Here is an 18,400-nt window from a genome sequence, read left to right on the forward strand (position 1 = left end):
TATAAAATGGTAAGTGCTTTTTAAAACGAGTCGAGTTCTTAACAAAATGTTTCGCTTACTGGTTCTAATTTGTTGTCTACAATTGTGGAATTGTCAAGAGACACCTGGGAAATATGTCGCTGTCACTTTTGGCAAGGTGAGCACAGAATTCAAGGAATTAAGGATCAGTCCTTACGATTGGACAATCTTTCCAGGTCAATTGGTTTGTGGCACATGAAAAATGCAATCGGTCTGGCATGATTCTAGCCACAGTTAACACTTACGATCAGCATTTGCAGGTGATTAGCAGTATACTTAAAAATGGTAAGAGAACTCCACATATACATTTCCATGCAGTTCATGCAAAACTAATCCATCTATGTTCAGGCCATTTGTTGGGCATTGAAAATTTTTGGCTTGGCGCCAGCAATTTGAAGGATCTGAATACATGGACTTGGCAAAGCATTGGCACACCGTTGGGCTATAAGAACTGGTCCAAGGATGAGCCGCAGTCGAATTTGATTGGACAAAATGGCTGCATGATTATGGGCATGGACGAGTCCTGGTACAGTGTGGACTGCAACAGTAAATACTATTTCATATGCGAACGAACGTCCATCTTAAAAAAGTCTTCGGAACCAATGTACCTATAAATCGATTACAAATAAATTCTGATCAAATTTGATATTAATATGTATGTTTTGCAAATTAAATTAAATAATTTCAGCACATTATTCCTGGTTTGTTGCTCTGAAAGAAATAATATAATGGAAGAAATGTTTGTTGGACACTTTTATTTTACTCTTTTGGGATTGGTATACTTATTATTAGTATTCATTTAACTAGTCCTGTAAAAGGGTATCTTTAACTTCATAATTTATACATTATCCACAACTCTTCTTTATTGGAAATTAATGTCTTACAAATTTGATTTCTGATTGCAAAATGGAACTTTATAAAATTGCCAGAATTCATAAAATTAGACATCTGCTTTAGGCTTCAACTTTAGGGCATTTCACTTCGCATAAGAAGTAGCGAGAGTCTGTGCAGTTCACGTTGCTCCAGTAACCAGTGATTCCATTTATTGCGATGCAATCGTATTCCTCTCCTTGTGGATTTCTTCGGAAATTGCTATAGCCCACGCGGGCTCCACTGCTATGCCACGTGTATTGCTTGATTGCTGCCCGATTTGTGCCCGATGTCCAAATTGGCGCCAGAACAAGTGAAATCAAATCAGAAAAGTCAATGCTATAAATAAATTTCATTATGCTCATCTGAATTTTGGGTGTCGGAATGTTGGCTAAGGTGTAACCATGAGAAGCGCAGTAGCATTGAGCATCAAACCAATTACGCTAAATAACGAAATAATTATTCATATGTTGAAAAGCATAAAGATGTTGATTACCTTGTCCAGACTTAAGGCATACGTGGTGTCTTTATAGTTGAAGTAGTTGAAAGAGTTCTCATCATCCGACGTTCCTTCTTCCGTGGTTGATGATGGTGGAGTGGTACCATCCGTAGTTTCATCAGCCCATCCCAGCACCGAGCAGCAGAGCAAACCGAGTAGTGCGAAACCAAGAGACTTCATTTTGTGAAAAGCCCTACGAGTTGTCTGCCCTTTAATACCATTTGCCTACGTGAAAACTAATTGCTCCATGCATCCATCATTGTCATTTTCAACTGTATCAATTACTATTAATGCCCCAAGACTTTTAGTAAATACATATACATAGCCAGACATTTACTTTAATTTCAGAGCATTATATTTCCGATTTTCCCCGGTTGTCAAATATCGGGTTTATGATTTGGCGAAAGCACATTCAAATCACCCTTTCAGTTTGCGAGCTATCCGGGACTCCAAAGAACTTGCTAACCTTCCAGATCTTTTTAGATCCATCAAGAATCATATGGCATTGGCTACTCTTGAAGACATAACAATTTAACAACGCAGATCCAAAAATATGCAAGGACATGGCCGGGATTAAGCTACTTTTCTGAAAAGCAATTATCTCCCAAAAGTATTCTGAAAGCCTTTTGATTTTCCGAGACTTTTTAAACTGTCTATATAAATGCACCAAGATTATATATACTTTTTGGGAGCAGAAAGGCAAAAAGATATTTTTTGTTGCTTTGTGTGACTAACATTTATAAAGTATTTATATATTCCTAATATATAACCACATTCCACTGGAAATTAATGTGTTACCAGAGAAAATACGCAAATAATATTTTTGAATGCAACTATTTCAGTTTAATATATTTTTCAATTTGCCATCACTAAAATATAAAGATGATGGGGCAAATGTGAATAAGTATGCGATTTACTATGTGCATTTCTTTATACACAAAAAGTAACGCTCAGTTCTACAGTTATCGGTGCTCCATTGGCCAGTCATTCCATTTAGGGTCAAGCAATGGTTGGTGTTTGCTCTTGGAGTACTCTGGAAATTGTTATACCCAACACGGGTTCCCGTGCCTTGCCACATATAGTAGCTGCCTGCTCCCTGATTTGTGCCCGAGGTCCACATTGGCTCCGTAAAAAGTGACGACAGCTCAGTTATGTCCTTGACTTCAGTTTGAATAAATGCCATTATTGCCGCCTGTTCAGTAGATGATGGAATGCTGGCGAGGGTGTACTGATTAGCAGCACAATATTGCTCAGCCTGAAACCAATTCATCTAAAAAACGAAAGAAAAAAAATGAATAATCAGACAAATGTTGAAAATAATACAAATTGTTATTACCTTATACAGACTTAAGCCATATAATGGTGGTGTGGTGCCGGTGGTTGCATAACTGAATAAGTTTATAATTGGCAGAGCTTCTGTTTCATTCTGCGGTGGAATTGGAGGATCTTGAATAGCCGTATCCTCAGCCCATGCCAGCACAGTGCAGCAGAGCAAACCGAGTAGAGCGAAACCAAGAGACTTCATTTTGTGAAGAGCCCTACAAGATGTCGACCCTTTTATACCATTTGCCTATGTGAAAACTAATTGCTTAATGCATCCATCATTGTGATTGTCAACTAAATCAATTACTATTAATTGCTTAAGTCGTCAAATAAACACATTTACACAGCCAGGCGAAATAAGTAACTAAATTTTAAAATCAAATAAGAAGTACTCTCATTTCAGAGCATTCTATTTTTTACTTAGATGGATGTCAAGTGTCGGGACGGGAAAGGATATTCAAATCACGCTAAAAGTTTGTGAGCTATCTGGGACTCCAAAGGACTTACTAAACTTCAGGATCTTTTTAGATCTGTAAAAAATCTTATGGCATAGGATACCCTTGAAGACCCCATAACAGTTTGATAACGCGGAACCTTGCAATCCTAACTAACAAAAATGTAGCTTTTATTTAAAGGAAAGACATTTAGTTTTGTCATTTCTCGGTCATTTTCTTATGGATTTCGGAAAGGCATCCATTTTATAATCAATGATTTTGTGTTTTTGATCCATAGACCTTGATTGCTAACCATTTGTGTTAGTTCCTGTGATCCTTACAACGATATCATTAACAAAAATATGCAAGGATATGGCCGGGATTAAGCTACTTTTCTGAAAAGCAATTATCTCCCAAAAGTATTCTGTAAGCCTTTTGATTTCACTGAGACTTTTTAAAATGTCTATATAAATGCCGACCAAGATTATATATACTTTTTGGGAGTCTTTAAGAGAAAGGCAAAAAGATATTTTTTGTTGCTTTGTGTGACTAACATTTATGAAGTATTTATATATTCTTAATATATAACCACATTCCACTGGAAATTTATGTGTTCCCAGAGTAAATACACAAATAATATTTTTGAATGCAACTATTTCAGTTTAATATATTTTTCAATTTGCCATCACCAAAATATAAAGATGATAGGGCAAATGTCAATAAGTATGGGATTTACTATGTGCATTTCTTTTTGACACAAAAAGTAACGCTCAGTTCTACAGTTATCGGTGCTCCATTGGCCAGTCATTCCATTTAGGGTCAAGCAATGGTTGGTGTTTGCTCTTGGAGTACTCTGGAAATTGTTATACCCAACACGGGTTCCCGTGCCTTGCCACATATAGTAGCTGCCTGCTCCCTGATTTGTGCCCGAGGTCCACATTGGCTCCGTAAAAAGTGACGACAGCTCAGTTATGTCCTTGACTTCAGTTTGAATAAATGCCATTATTGCCGCCTGTTCAGTAGATGATGGAATGCTGGCGAGGGTGTACTGATTAGCAGCACAATATTGCTCAGCCTGAAACCAATTCATCTAAAAAACGAAAGAAAAAAAATGAATAATCAGACAAATGTTGAAAATAATACAAATTGTTATTACCTTATACAGACTTAAGCCATATAATGGTGGTGTGGTGCCGGTGGTTGCATAACTGAATAAGTTTATAATTGGCAGAGCTTCTGTTTCATTCTGCGGTGGAATTGGAGGATCTTGAATAGCCGTATCCTCAGCCCATGCCAGCACAGTGCAGCAGAGCAAACCGAGTAGAGCGAAACCAAGAGACTTCATTTTGTGAAGAGCCCTACAAGATGTCGACCCTTTTATACCATTTGCCTATGTGAAAACTAATTGCTTAATGCATCCATCATTGTGATTGTCAACTAAATCAATTACTATTAATTGCTTAAGTCGTCAAATAAACACATTTACACAGCCAGGCGAAATAAGTAACTAAATTTTAAAATCAAATAAGAAGTACTCTCATTTCAGAGCATTCTATTTTTTACTTAGATGGATGTCAAGTGTCGGGACGGGAAAGGATATTCAAATCACGCTAAAAGTTTGTGAGCTATCTGGGACTCCAAAGGACTTACTAAACTTCAGGATCTTTTTAGATCTGTAAAAAATCTTATGGCATAGGATACCCTTGAAGACCCCATAACAGTTTGATAACGCGGAACCTTGCAATCCTAACTAACAAAAATGTAGCTTTTATTTAAAGGAAAGACATTTAGTTTTGTCATTTCTCGGTCATTTTCTTATGGATTTCGGAAAGGCATCCATTTTATAATCAATGATTTTGTGTTTTTGATCCATAGACCTTGATTGCTAACCATTTGAGTTAGTTCCTGTGATCCTTACAACGATATCATTAACAAAAATATGCAAAGATATGGCCGGGATTAAGCTACTTTCCTGGAAAGCAATTATCTCCTCCTGTAAGCCTTTTGATTCACTGAGACTTTTTAAAATGTCTATATGAATGCCGATTAAAATTATAAATACTTCTTTGGGAGCAGATACATACTCTTCCATGTGCACATCACAACATAAATTTAACAGTTCCATCCGCAAAATTAACAAACGTATTTTTCGGTTTGCAATCAGTAATTTTATTATATTTTAATAACCCACCACCAAATATATGTTTTTATATTATATTGTAGATATGTCTGTGTGTTATTATTCACAAGTATATGCTGTTTTTTTGCACACAAAGTAACGCAGAGTATTACAACTCTCAGCGGTCCAGAAGGAGGTTTGAGCGTTAAATCCAACGCAATTATATGAGGTACTCGGTTGAGTTCTGAAATTGCGATACGTCATAGGTTTGCCCGTGTCAAGCCACATCCATTCTCTGGCATTGGCAAGATTCGAGCCCGAAGTCCAAAGTGGTTCGGTTAGTTCATTCCATAACCCGGATGCTATAAGAAAAGTGACTACCGCATTTTGAGCTTCTTGATTTGCAAAGCTTACTAAATGAGCTCCCATGGAAGCACAGGCGGCCTGTGCTTGGAACCAATTAAGCTGGGGATTAAAGACTTATTTAGTCATATTTCGTATAAGAATATCATCATTTTACCTTGATAATACTTGACAGTATTAGATTTGCAGTTGTATCCTCGTAAAATAAAACCGGTTTCACATCTGCTTCTGGAGGCTCTCCAGCCCATGCCAGCACCGTGCAGCCGAGCAGACAAAGAAGACCGACGCAAATTGACTTCATTTTGTGAATATAAAACAAACGCTTTGTCTTCCCTTTTATAGGGCTAAACCCAAATTGTAGCTAATTGCAGGGTGCATTCATCAATGTCATTTGATAAGCCACAAAACTAAATGCATTTTTCCCCTTAAATATTTATTCTTTTTTTTTGCATTTGCAGCGAAGGGATTTTTTTTTGTTGTTGGCCATAAATTGCGCTTACAGTAAATCTCAATTTTAAGCGTTGCGCAAATCCGTTTGCCATTTTTATGGTAAAGTTTTCGCTAATAATGTTATCCAGTGCCCAGAAGCATTGGGGTGCCAGGAAATGTGGAAATTTATCGAAAAAATGTAAAAAGCATATCTCATTTAACTTTGCTGTCAGAAGGGGGCGACATTATGACGGGTCAAGGATTGGCAAATGCCACAGCACTTTGCTGGGGCACCCTCTTTTCTAGCTGTAACTTTTCACCCTTCCCCGCTCAATGTGCATTTTCCTTATACTTTTCATTTTCTTCTTTTTTTTTTTTTTTGCTGTCCAAAGTGTTTACGAGTCCCATTGGGATTGGACACAACACAAACGAAATGTGCAAGCACAGATCGTTGTATTCATTTTTTCAATTTTTTCTTTTCGAGGGTTGAACCAAGATATAAAATCAAAAATTGCTGCTGCTGCTGCTGCTGGTGTTCCTCCTGGTGTACATGGGGCGTATGGATAATATGATTTCTGTTTCTTTTTGAATTGCATGCCATTTGCATTTGCCAAGGAAGCATCAAAGTTACTTGTTCTATTTGTGTGCAAGGTCAAACAGAAGGGAAAATACTTCAACGCATCTCAAAGTTTGGAGTCTTAAGAGCCTCACAAATAATATCTTTTTGTTGGTTATGTTTAAGATTCAAATTTAGATTGCGAACCAACTTTCAAAACTTTTCGATGTTTGTGTACTATAAACTATTTTAAGATATCAAATATTCTATATTACAAACAAGATCGGAAATCATGTGGGTCCTGTGGCGCAATGGATAACGCGTCTGACTACGGATCAGAAGATTCCAGGTTCGACTCCTGGCAGGATCGAATTATTTTTTAGAATATATTTTTAATTATAAAGAAAATCTGTCTTAATCAAAAAAAATAATATCTAATAAAAGCATTTAAATTAAAAAAATATATATAAAACACCAAAATTAAAAAAAAGCTACTCTCGCCCAACGTGGGGCTCGAACCCACGACCCTGAGATTAAGAGTCTCATGCTCTACCGACTGAGCTAGCCGGGCAGTTAACGGTGCGATCACTCATGCGTTTAAAGGACCAACGGTGAATATCATTGGACTGAAATTTCAATAAGGAAGTATTTTTTCTTCAATTACTTTTTTGTATCCTCAAGAAAATCAATCGCTGAGCAAAAGTTATCCCTCCTCTCGATTGTAGTATAAATTAAGCGATGGCTGTTTGCTCATGTTGAATGCGCGCAATTAGATTGTAAAACTTGTTGACAAGATGACATGATCTATTAGCTTTGGTTATTTGTCTTTGGCTTGGTGCTGCGATGCTGGATAAATGGCAATTAAATTCTCTACAGCAGCAGGAAATTGAGAGAGCAAAGTACGCGGACGACAAAGTCAATGCTTGAGCAGAGGGGTAAAAACAAAACTGACAACAAAAGTCACGCAGGATAAATGCGCCAAAGCGTGTCCTGGCTCTGTCTCTGGCTCCGGCTCCGGCTCTAAGGCAAAAGGACCAATAGCTGCTGTTGCTGCTGTGGCTGTTGCTACCACTTAATTTATGCGACATGCTTGTGAGTTAACGGGGAAGCAGCAGGATGTGCTCCAGTGTGGGTGTGTCCCTCCTGTTCTCCATTGCCTTGTGGCCATTTTCACAGCACGTTAAACGAAGGTCGTCAATTGCTGAGCCAACGCTTAGCTTTCGTTTTATGGCGTGCAGAAAATGCATCTTATTCCAAACACAATGCATCTTTACATCATTTCTTTCTATTCGATTTTACCCCTAGTTAGCCTTGTTGACAAGGCATACATATATAAACATATTCGTTTATTAGTATTTCCAATTCGTAAATCAAAGCTGCTACTCAAAGGAATCAATTATTTGGAATTAAATAAATTAACAAATTCCAAAATTAGTATTTTTTGACGATTGTCCTTACACCTAATGATAGACCCGACATCTGCTGAATTTCATTTTAAAGTCTAAATACTTATTCGACGGGCTGTGTAAATGCATTTACTCAAAGTCTTAGGTATTTCAAATAATTGATTTAGTTGACAATGACAATGATGGATGCATTAAGCAATTAGTTTTCACATAGGCAAATGGTATAAAAGGGTCGACAACTCGTAGGACTCTTCACAAAATGAAGTCTCTTGGTTTCGCTCTACTCGGTTTGCTCTGCTGCACGGTGCTGGCATGGGCTGAGGATACGGCTATTCAAGATCCTCCAATTCCGCCGCAGAACGAAACAGAGGCTCTGCCAATAATAAACCTTTTTACGTATGTCGATACAGAAGCACTTGCAGATGCAAACTATGGCTTAAGTCTGTATAAGGTAATCAAAATATTTAACGTTTTTAACATCTAATTTTTTGTAATTGTCTAATTTTTCAATTTTTTTCCGTTTTATAGATGAATTGGTTTCAGGCTGAGCAATATTGTGCTTCTCAGGAATTCACCCTCGCCAGCATTCCATCATCTACTGAACAGGCGGCAATAATGGCATTTATTCGAGCCAAAGTCGACCCGTTTATTTTGCCGACACTTAATTCGGAACCAATTTGGACCTCGGGCACAAATCAGGCAGCAGTCAGCCAGTATACGTGGCATAGCTCGGGAGCCCGTGTGAGCTATAACAATTTCCAGAATACTCCAAGAACCAACACCAACTATTGCATGACCCTAAATGGAATGATTGGCCAATGGAGCACCGATAACTGTAGAACTGAGCATTACTTTTTGTGTCAAAAGAAATGCCCGTCACCAGCCACTACACCTGACGATAATTTGGATTGATTGGCTAATGGAACACCGATAACTGTAGAACTGAGCATTACTTTTTGTGTCAAAAGAAATGCCCGTCAACAGCCGGCGCAGGAGGCTAATTCACAATTACTCTATCATCCTTAGATTTTGGTGATGGAAAATTGAAAAATATATTAAACTAAATATTTGCATTCAAAAATATTATTTGTGTATTTAATGTAGATATAATTGCTTCACAAATGGCTTTCAATTGTTTTAGTTTCTGTTAGTTTTGCTAAGGCAATCGCCACTCATTTAATTTGCATTACATAACCAGTGACCCTTTGTCCTTCTTTACTCGCTGGCCCCTTGGCTGAGAAGTTTCTTTGCCAAATCAGTGCAACAAAATCTAATGTTTCATTAAGATTTTATAGCGCTTTTATGTTTCTATTCAGAATACCCTTGCAGAAAATGACTATGACCAAAAAACCATCGATTGAGCAGTGACAAATTTAGCGCATTTCGAAAAGGGGAATTTTCCCAAAATGCTATGTTTTTGTATAGAATATCGACCAGGAATCGTGTTTACAGATTTCTTTGCAGTATTGATCTAGTGGTCAAACCATTTACAAATATATATTGCATTGGAAAATCTGTTTTTTTTTTGACAAAGTGTTTCCAGATTAAAATACAGTATTGATCTTGAGCTCAAAACATTCACAAAAATATAGTTCTATTGGAAAATTAATTCAAATCTGGTCGAGCTAAAAGTGAATATGATTTTTTACATGAAGAATCAAGTTTCCAGATTTGTATTTATATGCATTTATAATCTAGATACCAAACCAAATACTATAAAGTGACTTCTTTTGAATATCAACTCAGTTTGGAAGAGCAACAAGTGTTCGGCTTGACGATGTTAGATTTGCTGTTCTTGATTTGCTTTAGTCAATGTGCCGTCAAAGTAGGAGACATTAGCGAGGGGTGCTCTCTCTTTAATTAACAAAATGCTTGATGTGGCAAGACAAGGTTGTGGGGTAAAGTTTCCATCTAATTAGAGCAATGCTGAAGAATCCACATCCCCGTTGCTGGCCACGAAAAAACGATGCAATTTGCGTGTTTATTAATTTAATGTCAATTTGCATGCAATTTTCGCCCAAGGCGAAGCTTTATCTGAGTCTCAGTCGCCGTTTTGGCTTTTACGATGGTTAATCTAGCGGAATGCAATTCACTGCACAGTGGGGCTAATTAAAACTAATGGCCAACCAGCACACCAGTTATGCGTAGTTGCTTGTGTCAATTATTATCATATACATATATATTATATGCTGTGCAGGTGCATAAGAAAAGACCCCAAAAAATTGTAAAACTTGAAATGTCTGTCGTTGAGTGGATTTTGTTGTTCGATGGCATTTTTGCCAATGCAATTCAATAAAAATGAATACGTTCGTAATGCGAATTGAAGGTAACAAAACTTTGATACTAACCCAAATAACCCAAAAGTAGACAAATAATGACTGGAAGTTACCCAAGGCATATCAAGTATTAAATGAATGAATAGCTTAAGTTATAGATATATACTGATGCTGATAGTTTTAAGAGTTAGGAACGATTGAAATCGATATCTAATCTAGCTGCTCTCCACACAAACAAACTGAATGCTCTTCTAATCCATCCATTAAAGTTGAAATGAAAGAACAAATTAGTCTGCCAGTTCCAGTATACCCTGTTCGTATATCAACATGTATAGGGTATAAATATCGCGTGCGACTTACGCGTACTTTTCAATAGCACATGGGGAGAGAATAAGTTGAATCGGTAAATGTATTTCGTATTTGGTTTTTGCTTTCGTTGTGGCCCTTTTCACCCACAAGGTCAGTGCAAAGTCATTGCGAATTGTTGCCGCACTTGCAGCCCCCCCTACAACCCTCTCCCTTATAGCCCAATGCCTCCCTAAGAACAAGTCAACTGTAAATTGGCTTAAATGCAGTATATCATTTAATTTTATGTCATTCCGCATTTTTTCCACGTTGATTTTGATGTTGTTACGTAAGAAAGGACGCAATTCGGTTGGAAAATGCACAACTCAATGTTATCAAAGGCAAATAGGGGAAACAATCTTCAACCTACTGGGCAAAGAAGAGAGTCCTTGACTTAGAGAATACCTTAAAAGCTGACTCAGTTTACTCAGTTTTCATAATATCCAAATAATATCCACCAAATTTAGAACTGAAAAACTATAAAGTTATCTCTTTAATCTTTGACGGGATAATAGTATCCAATTATTGTTAGAATATAGTCATCTGAAGTCGAGCTATGTCAACAAATGTATATAAACTATTTGTCTCCAAGAACCAATTACAAATTCATTTGGCTTAAATTGTTTAAATTTTGACCTACGTTTGAGTTACAGATTTTTCAATATATTAGTTAGGTGTAACATGTATCTGTACTCAGTGTCGTAAGTTCTTTTTTAATCCAAATTTATTGACCTAGCTGCCGAATTGTCCAACTATAATCAGTAATAATAAAATAAACGCATATTTTAAATATACAAGTTGAAATCGAAGACAATAAATCGTAAGCAGAAATAAGAAAAACATAATAAAAAATAACTTAATTTCTGTTGTGTATCAAACAACAAGCAAAAAAGTGTTCTTGGACAGATGCCAACAACACGCGGTGTTCCCAAGCGGTCCCCCATCTAAGTACTAACCGCGCCCGACGCTGCTTAATTTCGGTGATCGGACGAGAACCGATGTATTCAGCGTAGTATGGTCGTTGGCGATAGACCCACCCTTAGAGTGGGATTATATATTTGGTAGTTGGTAATATCTACTTGTGAATCCCTAGTTTAACACACAATATTATTGAGATACTTTTGGTACTCACAGATTGTTGGGAACACCAAGCTATACAAGCATTGAATGGTATTATTATTATGAGTAATCTGTACCCGGCGATAAGGCAACTTATTTTCTGAAAGAAACAAACATTAATTGAAAATGATAAATGAAATAATTAAAGAGATAGATTATAAGAAAAGAAAAGCTAAGAAACCTATAAATATATGAAATATCAAAAGAAAGAATCAAAAGAAGACACAAATTTGCCACTCAGTTTGTTTTCAGCTGGGACAAAGTCCTAAAAATAAACCTATTTAAAAAAAAGGAATAATAACAATAATTACTATTAATCATACTAAGATCGTTAACGAATATCAGACGTTTAGAATGAATCCCTCAATCTGATTGATGAAAATGTCTCCGATATCGTGCCAGAAATGTGTATATAAGCTTCACATCATTAAATATATGTTTGCACTTTTGAATAACAAACTAAAAGTCACGAAAGCCTAATAAGAAGTTCGTCTGTTCAAAGGCAGTTGAGTAAGTAATATTTACTTAGTCTAGAAAACGCCTATTTGCATGATAAATTGTATTTGCAATCAGTTCTCAGAAGCAAACAAAAATGTGAACGATGCTAGAGAAATGCGACTCAGCTCAAATTAGCCACGTTAGAAGCGCATTATGTGGCTGGGATGCTAACAGCTGAGTAGCTTTCTGGCGCTCCGCACTCCGTTTATGGTAAATTGACAATTGTATTAAGTGTGTTAAGTGCTTCAGCTCTCAGTAACAATGAGAAGAACAACTACAAAGCTGGCACAGGGATATTACAAGGACTCACAGCTGTTAGCCGGGAATGCTTTTTATGCGTCAGAAAGTTTTTTGCTGCAACAGCGAAACAACAACAACAACAACAATAACAGCAAACAATTGCTGCAAGTGTTTTGTGCAGCTAACCACATTTATGACACATTTGCTTCGAGGTTGCAAACAGCTTGTCTGAAGGATAATTGTCCACGGGGCATCCTTGCCATGTCACGCACGAGTTTCCATCCCCCCCCCCCCCCCCCCCTTTTCCTCTTTGCAGCTTCGATAAGGACAAGGTTAAATGGCGCAATTGTTGTGCAACTACCAACTAAATCCAAATGCTTAGCCTTTCTTTGATTGATTGAGTAATCTGGCTTGCTGTGATTAAGAAACTGCATTTAATTATTATAATCAGATACTTCATCTATTGGTTATAGCTGCATTCTATAAACTCATTTGCGTATTTATTGTTAGCTTGATAAGCTCAAAAGTTGTGCAAACACAACACGTCTTTCGACCTATCAACTTGAGACATGCTATAAATGCTTGACAATGTTTTACTGCGCATTATTCAATTATTCAATTGCATTACGTAGCTTTATTATCAACAAACAGGTTTTGCTAGAATTAAAAAACAATCAAATTGCAATCCAATTTCAAGTTTAGTAACAAAAAATTAGTTAACGTTCAACGATCCCACTTTGGGATCTCTCAGAAATCTCTCTTGGAACTAAGTGCGTTGCAGTTGCAAACAGATTTCGTCCTTTGGCGCTATCACAGCACTAAAATTACAAAGCTTAAAGTCTGCTAAGCTGGTGGTCTTCTCGTCCTTGATCACCCGATGATGCCTGAGCAGATGAACCAGACCCAATTTGGCCTGCAGCAGACCCAAACGCATCCCAACACAGTTGCGTGGCCCGATGCCAAACGGCATATAAGCATCCATATTGAGATTATCCCGGTTCTCCGCCGCAAAACGATCCGGATCAAATTTCTCCGGATCCGGCCAGTACTGTCGATAAGAATGAATAGAAATATGAGTTGAGTACTAAATACTAAATTGAATATTAAATACTACAAAACTAACCTGGGGATCACGATGAATGGCCAGGGTGGCGACATAGACGGGTGTACCATGTGGCAACTCCAGGTCGTAGTACGGGGCCAGGTTGAATTTCTCTCCGGTCGCCGGTTGGACACATTCACGCTCCGCATATCCAACAATTGGATACTTTCGCAGCGTCTCGTTCACCACTTGATTGAGGTAGGGCATCTGATGAATGCCATCAAAATCAATGGACTGCTTATCGCCAAAATATTCGCGAATCTCTGTGCGCAAACGTTCCTGCATTTCCGGATGATGGACCAGCTCGAAGAGGGCCATTGTCATGGTCGAGGCACTCGTCTCATAGCCAGCCGTCTGGAAGAGGGCTGCCTGTGCGACAAGATAATCAAAATCCAATGGTTTATCCGACTTTGCCTCATGCTTCATCGCCAGCAATATGTCAATGAGATCATTGCGACGCTGACCCGACTTCTCGCGCTCATCCAGCGCATATTTGATAATGCGTCGCACGAAATCGGCGGTTTGTTTGGGGAAGAGTTTGGTGCGTGCCAACGAGACCAGCATCGGCAGCGCAAATATAATGGCAAAATCAATGCCACGTCGCAGGCTCACTTGGAAAATGGCTTTGTTATTTTCATAAAATTCATTTTTCGCACTGCCCAACGCATTGGCCTTCAGGCCGAATGCTGTGGTCGCTATAAGATCGGTTGTGAAACGACCGCAAACATCCTTGATTTTGAGCATCGAACCCTTTGGCAATTTATCCAAATACTTTTCCAAATCTTTGCCAATCTGTGCCGTAAATGAATGCAGCGGAAATTGAAATCTTTGTGCAACGGATGGATGATGTGTGTTAAACTCACCTCGACCATCAATGGATACATTTGCTTCATTTTGCCACTGGTAAAGAATGGCGACAACTTATACCTCAAATCCCTCCATGGCTGACCGTGCAAAAAGAAGATGTTGTTAGTACCGAGGACATCGTGATGATGATCGGTTTTCATGGCGCGATTTACGAAATAGTTAAATTTCTTGATCATAATAGTTTTGACCAGATCAAGATCTTTAACGAGTAGACCGGGACGATTGAACAGATAAATTCCGACAACGGGTTCATTCTCAAAGCCTTTTGTGTTGTGCAGCAAGCTTATCTGCTCTAAGAACGAAGCTCGACCGGTTAATAAGCTGTTCAAATTTCCAATTATGGGCGATGGCGGAATGTGTTTAACGCCCAATCGCTGCCAGAAGTTAAACGCGCGACGTTGCCAGACATAAAATATGATCGCCAGCGAGGCGATCAACAAAAGTACTTCAGTAGACATGTTTTCAGCTTCGCATGCATGCGGTGACTGGCTGATTTAACGAATTTGCCGACAACTTATAGCCGAAATGGGAATCGTCAAGTCATTATCAGTCGGTATTTTCTTTCGTTGATAATACAAATTTGCTTGTACTCGGTGACTTTGCAAATTAAATTTGCTGGTCTGCTTTTAAGCGCTAAATTTGCTTCAGCAACAACAACTAACTAGAAAATGCATATCACAATCAAAATTAAAAAAAAAAAAAAATGTAAAAAAAAATTAACCCCCGAAGAAACTGAGTATTCGTGTTTTCCCATACCGGGAATTGAACCCGGGCCTTCCGGGTGAGAGCCGGATATCCTAACCACTAGACAATATGGGAGATGATTTTGCGCGGCGCAGAAGCGTACTTAAACTAACATGAGTCCATATGCATAACATACATACACTGTAAGCAAATGTGCAACTGTATTCCAGAATGTAACAATAATGTTAAGAAGCTATTGTCATGTATCAATTATTTCTTAATCAAATGAACTGCTTACCTCATATCGATAAGGCAGTTTACGAACTTGAGACGACAATGTTAGCCGTAATTAATACGATTATGGCACCCGACTTACATGTGGTCCTGTGGCGCAATGGATAACGCGTCTGACTACGGATCAGAAGATTCCAGGTTCGACTCCTGGCAGGATCGAATTGTTTTTATTTTTCTATATCTTTTTTTATTCCATCAACTTAGAGCAGTTTCGCGCTCTTTAAATCCACACACAGAACGTGCTAGAGAATTTATATGCGTATTGGGAACGTGCTGCAAATATGCTGTTATTTTTGTTGCATGATGCACTTGAAAAAGGCATGGTGGGTCACAGAAGGCGCCGGGAAAGGGGAAGATGACGTTGCCTTAGTACCCGAGGCACGAGGTCTACTTCATATTCTCCTCCTCCAGCTCCTTCTGCTAGTAAAGTTGAGCTGCGATATCTAAAAAGCAAATCAAGTGGCATCGTGTGGAGTGTGTGGATTATGTGTCGCCTTATGCTAAACAGAGGAAATGTAGAAAGTGGCCATTGACAAAGGGATGGGGGAAAGTTACAAATGGGTAAGTGGCAGCTGCGTTTGCAAATCCCACAAACCAAGGACATTTAAGGTGACATCTTCAAATGATTTTTGTTGAAGAACTGTGCTTATATGCGTGTGTGTGGGAAACAACTTCTTATTCAATCTGATTTGCATAATAGCAAACAACTGCAAACGAAGAATATGCAATTGTGCATTTGTGACATTGACAACTGATGGCAGACAGAACCGGTAGGTAAGTTAGTTGTAATGTACTAGCGTTGAATTCCTAGTGTTACTCCAAATACAAATTACAATTTTCCTCCATTTAAAAATAATCGGAATTAATTATAGTTGCAAAAATAAAAGAAAAATAATCTTCCCATACCGGGAATCGAACCCGGGCCTTCTGGGTGAAAGCCAGATATCCTAGCCACTAGACCATATGGGAGGCGTTTCTCAACACTGCAAACAACACAATATGTTGTTACTTCAACTTAGAACTGTAGTAATTAATCTCTGAACAATAAGAAAACATTGTTCACTTACAAAAACTATAAACTGATTCTTCTACTTCCACAAAAAATAAAAGCCTGTATTTCGGATAAAAAATATATAAAAATGCGATCCTGCCAGGAGTCGAACCTGGAATCTTCTGATCCGTAGTCAGACGCGTTATCCATTGCGCCACAGGACCGGTCGGTTGAATCTCGGGCAAAATCGCACTATTCCAAGCAGTTCAATAAAGAACAGTTCCATAGAACAATAAATGGTTTGTAAAATATTTCAATTTGTATCAGAACAAGATAAATAAACAAACGATAAATAGAAAAAAATAATTTACACATTAAAAAATTCGATCCTGCCAGGAGTCGAACCTGGAATCTTCTGATCCGTAGTCAGACGCGTTATCCATTGCGCCACAGGACCCGATAGAACTCGTCAACCACAAAACCATTTAAGAGACAAACCTGTGTTACTTGTGTTCTCAAATGAAACAAGCAGCACAACAAGCAGTGCTATTTACTTCAAGCTTGTTACATTACTTATAACATTTAAAATAATAATGTATGTAATTTTAACCCACAATTATTTTTTTTAACAGATTGGCTTATATTTAATGTATCCATGTATAAGTTCAAAAGTATATATAAATATATCCAAGTGCATATTAATTTGCACACTTAACATAGTAACGCTCTTGGCTCTCCCGCTGTAGCTACACACAGAGTGACGTCGTCTCAGCGTCTGCAACAGCAGCGCCAGCAGCAACTGCTTCTTGGCGTCAACAAAAAAAGTTCGCTTCAGTCTCTCTTTGGCACTCAATATGTGCAGTTCAGTGGCGGCACAAAATCAACGACGCATTTGAACTGAACGCTTAACAGTTGAACGTGCGCGCGACGTAAGCAAAAGCGAAACATAAAAAGAGATACGAAAACATAAAGAGGAACCTCCCAACAACAACAAAAAATAATAATAATATAAAATATATACCCACATACAACAAATTGCTTATAACAAAATAAATATACATATATATATATATGTATAGAAAAGAGTGTGTGTGTTGGCCGTGTGTTCGTGTTTTGTGTGTGTGTATTGTGTAAGTGCGTGTGCAATAATAAATAAATATTAAATAAATGCAAATGCAGGCTATAAATGTTTTTAAAGGTAAGTGCAGTTAAAAATGCCGACAATGGCCTCCCATCCCCCCATCCCGCTTACCAATGTTAAAATGTATACGATTTGCTGCCGCTGCTGCTTCCACTTCGTCGTCTTCTTCTTGCACTTCTTTGCGTTTTGTTCTTCGAGTTGCCTATTCTGTTTTTTCACATACTTTTTTGTTTTCATCGTCTGCTTCTGCTTCGGCACAAGCAAGCAGCGCCAAAGCCCAAAACCAAACCAAACGAAACGAAACGAAATTGAAACGAAAAATTTAACGAGAATAAGAAGAATGAGAGGGCAAAGCGGCATAGAAGCAAAAAAGCGAAAAGCACAAAGATTGGGGCTAGGGCTAAGCAGACGCCGATTCTGTTATTGTTGTTGCTGTTTGTTTAGCTGTCGTTTCTCCATTTACATATGTATGTAAACATCTACGTGTGTGTGCGTCTCTCTTTGTGTGTGTGTGTGTATGATACGATATATTTATTTCTCTTGCGCTCTTGCGCTGCTTATCGGTGTTGCCAACTTTTGTGAGGCTAAAAAAGGCGATTTAATGTTAAAAAAGCTACATTTTTATTTTTATTTACTCATATTATTAATTTATTTATTAACATACTATGATATTTTTCAAATTTCTATTTTATGAAAACTGACATATATTTCTTGTCTTTATTGTTTTTTAATGAAAAAAAAAACAAATCACGCCATACGAATTTCTGTAAATTCTTACAGCCAGAAAATCTGCAACGCGGCGGCAACACTGGTTGCTGTCTACGTC

General features: G+C 37.9%; 7 protein-coding genes and 8 non-coding genes across 16 annotated transcripts; 4 read left to right on the top strand and 11 right to left on the bottom strand.

Annotated features, from left to right (window-relative positions):
* The first annotated feature begins 37 nt into the window (after positions 1-37).
* Positions 38-670, top strand: LOC6560219 (snaclec alboaggregin-D subunit beta). The gene is made up of 3 exons (XM_001985667.2): positions 38-136; positions 195-303; positions 367-670. The coding sequence occupies exons 1-3, from the start codon at positions 47-49 to the stop codon at positions 630-632; spliced, it is 465 nt and encodes a 154-aa protein (XP_001985703.2). The 5' UTR covers positions 38-46; the 3' UTR covers positions 633-670.
* A 185-nt stretch (positions 671-855) lies between these two features.
* Positions 856-1,567, bottom strand: LOC6560220 (macrophage mannose receptor 1). The gene is made up of 2 exons (XM_001985668.3): positions 1,385-1,567; positions 856-1,331 (listed from the first exon to the last, which is right to left on the bottom strand). Exons 1-2 carry the CDS (start codon positions 1,565-1,567, stop codon positions 972-974), a joined length of 543 nt encoding a protein of 180 aa, XP_001985704.1. The 3' UTR covers positions 856-971.
* A 640-nt stretch (positions 1,568-2,207) lies between these two features.
* Positions 2,208-2,914, bottom strand: LOC116805003. Its single transcript, XM_032734522.2, has 2 exons — positions 2,724-2,914; positions 2,208-2,657 (listed from the first exon to the last, which is right to left on the bottom strand). The coding sequence occupies exons 1-2, from the start codon at positions 2,910-2,912 to the stop codon at positions 2,304-2,306; spliced, it is 543 nt and encodes a 180-aa protein (XP_032590413.1). The 5' UTR covers positions 2,913-2,914; the 3' UTR covers positions 2,208-2,303.
* Positions 2,915-3,781: 867 nt separating this feature from the next.
* Positions 3,782-4,489, bottom strand: LOC122322544 (snaclec GPIB-binding protein subunit beta-like). Its single transcript, XM_043215256.1, has 2 exons — positions 4,301-4,489; positions 3,782-4,234 (listed from the first exon to the last, which is right to left on the bottom strand). Exons 1-2 carry the CDS (start codon positions 4,487-4,489, stop codon positions 3,830-3,832), a joined length of 594 nt encoding a protein of 197 aa, XP_043071191.1. The 3' UTR covers positions 3,782-3,829.
* Positions 4,490-5,344: 855 nt separating this feature from the next.
* LOC116805009 (snaclec bothroinsularin subunit beta-like) lies at positions 5,345-5,932 on the bottom strand. The gene is made up of 2 exons (XM_032734595.1): positions 5,784-5,932; positions 5,345-5,728 (listed from the first exon to the last, which is right to left on the bottom strand). Exons 1-2 carry the CDS (start codon positions 5,925-5,927, stop codon positions 5,384-5,386), a joined length of 489 nt encoding a protein of 162 aa, XP_032590486.1. The 5' UTR covers positions 5,928-5,932; the 3' UTR covers positions 5,345-5,383.
* Positions 5,933-6,908: 976 nt separating this feature from the next.
* Positions 6,909-6,981, top strand: Trnar-acg. Its single transcript has one exon. It is a non-coding gene; the product is annotated as a tRNA-Arg (tRNA).
* Positions 6,982-7,109: 128 nt separating this feature from the next.
* Trnak-cuu lies at positions 7,110-7,182 on the bottom strand. Its single transcript has one exon. It is a non-coding gene; the product is annotated as a tRNA-Lys (tRNA).
* Positions 7,183-8,273: 1,091 nt separating this feature from the next.
* On the top strand, positions 8,274-9,098 carry LOC6559204 (snaclec echicetin subunit beta). Of its 2 annotated transcripts, XM_001985669.3 has the most exons (3): positions 8,274-8,468; positions 8,546-8,886; positions 8,988-9,098. In XM_001985669.3, the coding sequence occupies exons 1-3, from the start codon at positions 8,277-8,279 to the stop codon at positions 9,016-9,018; spliced, it is 564 nt and encodes a 187-aa protein (XP_001985705.2). In that variant the 5' UTR covers positions 8,274-8,276; the 3' UTR covers positions 9,019-9,098. The 2 variants fall into 2 exon arrangements, with proteins under 2 accessions (XP_001985705.2, XP_043070999.1); XM_043215064.1 differs by having other exon boundaries at positions 8,546-9,098.
* A 2,447-nt stretch (positions 9,099-11,545) lies between these two features.
* Positions 11,546-11,664, bottom strand: LOC6559205. The gene has a single exon (XR_047061.1). It is a non-coding gene; the product is annotated as a 5S ribosomal RNA (ribosomal RNA).
* Positions 11,665-13,106: 1,442 nt separating this feature from the next.
* Positions 13,107-14,949, bottom strand: LOC6559370 (probable cytochrome P450 6w1). Its single transcript, XM_001985670.3, has 3 exons — positions 14,461-14,949; positions 13,619-14,389; positions 13,107-13,543 (listed from the first exon to the last, which is right to left on the bottom strand). The coding sequence occupies exons 1-3, from the start codon at positions 14,920-14,922 to the stop codon at positions 13,262-13,264; spliced, it is 1,515 nt and encodes a 504-aa protein (XP_001985706.1). The 5' UTR covers positions 14,923-14,949; the 3' UTR covers positions 13,107-13,261.
* Positions 14,950-15,211: 262 nt separating this feature from the next.
* Trnae-cuc lies at positions 15,212-15,283 on the bottom strand. The gene has a single exon. It is a non-coding gene; the product is annotated as a tRNA-Glu (tRNA).
* A 245-nt stretch (positions 15,284-15,528) lies between these two features.
* Trnar-acg lies at positions 15,529-15,601 on the top strand. Its single transcript has one exon. It is a non-coding gene; the product is annotated as a tRNA-Arg (tRNA).
* A 738-nt stretch (positions 15,602-16,339) lies between these two features.
* On the bottom strand, positions 16,340-16,411 carry Trnae-uuc. Its single transcript has one exon. It is a non-coding gene; the product is annotated as a tRNA-Glu (tRNA).
* Positions 16,412-16,584: 173 nt separating this feature from the next.
* Positions 16,585-16,657, bottom strand: Trnar-acg. The gene has a single exon. It is a non-coding gene; the product is annotated as a tRNA-Arg (tRNA).
* A 160-nt stretch (positions 16,658-16,817) lies between these two features.
* On the bottom strand, positions 16,818-16,890 carry Trnar-acg. Its single transcript has one exon. It is a non-coding gene; the product is annotated as a tRNA-Arg (tRNA).
* Positions 16,891-18,400: the final 1,510 nt, after the last annotated feature.

Source organism: Drosophila grimshawi, unplaced genomic scaffold (assembly GCF_018153295.1).
Source record: "Drosophila grimshawi isolate 15287-2541.00 unplaced genomic scaffold, ASM1815329v1 contig_1367, whole genome shotgun sequence".
Classification (NCBI taxonomy): domain Eukaryota; kingdom Metazoa; phylum Arthropoda; class Insecta; order Diptera; family Drosophilidae; genus Drosophila; species Drosophila grimshawi.

Excerpts from the sequence above, each read along its gene's own strand:
- LOC6560219 (XM_001985667.2), top strand. The coding sequence starts at position 47 with ATGTTTCGCTTACTGGTTCTAATTTGTTGTCTACAATTGTGGAATTGT. Across the intron at positions 137-194 it reads TCGCTGTCACTTTTGGCAAG|GTCAATTGGTTTGTGGCACA; the intron begins GTGAGCACAGAA and ends CAATCTTTCCAG. Across the intron at positions 304-366 it reads TAGCAGTATACTTAAAAATG|GCCATTTGTTGGGCATTGAA; the intron begins GTAAGAGAACTC and ends ATCTATGTTCAG.
- LOC6560220 (XM_001985668.3), bottom strand. The coding sequence starts at position 1,567 with ATGAAGTCTCTTGGTTTCGCACTACTCGGTTTGCTCTGCTGCTCGGTG. Across the intron at positions 1,332-1,384 it reads ATGCCTTAAGTCTGGACAAG|CGTAATTGGTTTGATGCTCA; the intron begins GTAATCAACATC and ends TTCGTTATTTAG.
- LOC116805003 (XM_032734522.2), bottom strand. The coding sequence starts at position 2,912 with ATGAAGTCTCTTGGTTTCGCTCTACTCGGTTTGCTCTGCTGCACTGTG. Across the intron at positions 2,658-2,723 it reads ATGGCTTAAGTCTGTATAAG|ATGAATTGGTTTCAGGCTGA; the intron begins GTAATAACAATT and ends TTCGTTTTTTAG.
- LOC122322544 (XM_043215256.1), bottom strand. The coding sequence starts at position 4,489 with ATGAAGTCTCTTGGTTTCGCTCTACTCGGTTTGCTCTGCTGCACTGTG. Across the intron at positions 4,235-4,300 it reads ATGGCTTAAGTCTGTATAAG|ATGAATTGGTTTCAGGCTGA; the intron begins GTAATAACAATT and ends TTCGTTTTTTAG.
- LOC116805009 (XM_032734595.1), bottom strand. The coding sequence starts at position 5,927 with ATGAAGTCAATTTGCGTCGGTCTTCTTTGTCTGCTCGGCTGCACGGTG. Across the intron at positions 5,729-5,783 it reads TACTGTCAAGTATTATCAAG|CTTAATTGGTTCCAAGCACA; the intron begins GTAAAATGATGA and ends TTTAATCCCCAG.
- LOC6559204 (XM_043215064.1), top strand. The coding sequence starts at position 8,277 with ATGAAGTCTCTTGGTTTCGCTCTACTCGGTTTGCTCTGCTGCACGGTG. Across the intron at positions 8,469-8,545 it reads ATGGCTTAAGTCTGTATAAG|ATGAATTGGTTTCAGGCTGA; the intron begins GTAATCAAAATA and ends TCCGTTTTATAG.
- LOC6559370 (XM_001985670.3), bottom strand. The coding sequence starts at position 14,922 with ATGTCTACTGAAGTACTTTTGTTGATCGCCTCGCTGGCGATCATATTT. Across the intron at positions 14,390-14,460 it reads TGTATCCATTGATGGTCGAG|ATTGGCAAAGATTTGGAAAA; the intron begins GTGAGTTTAACA and ends TTTACGGCACAG. Across the intron at positions 13,544-13,618 it reads CCATTCATCGTGATCCCCAG|TACTGGCCGGATCCGGAGAA; the intron begins GTTAGTTTTGTA and ends TCTTATCGACAG.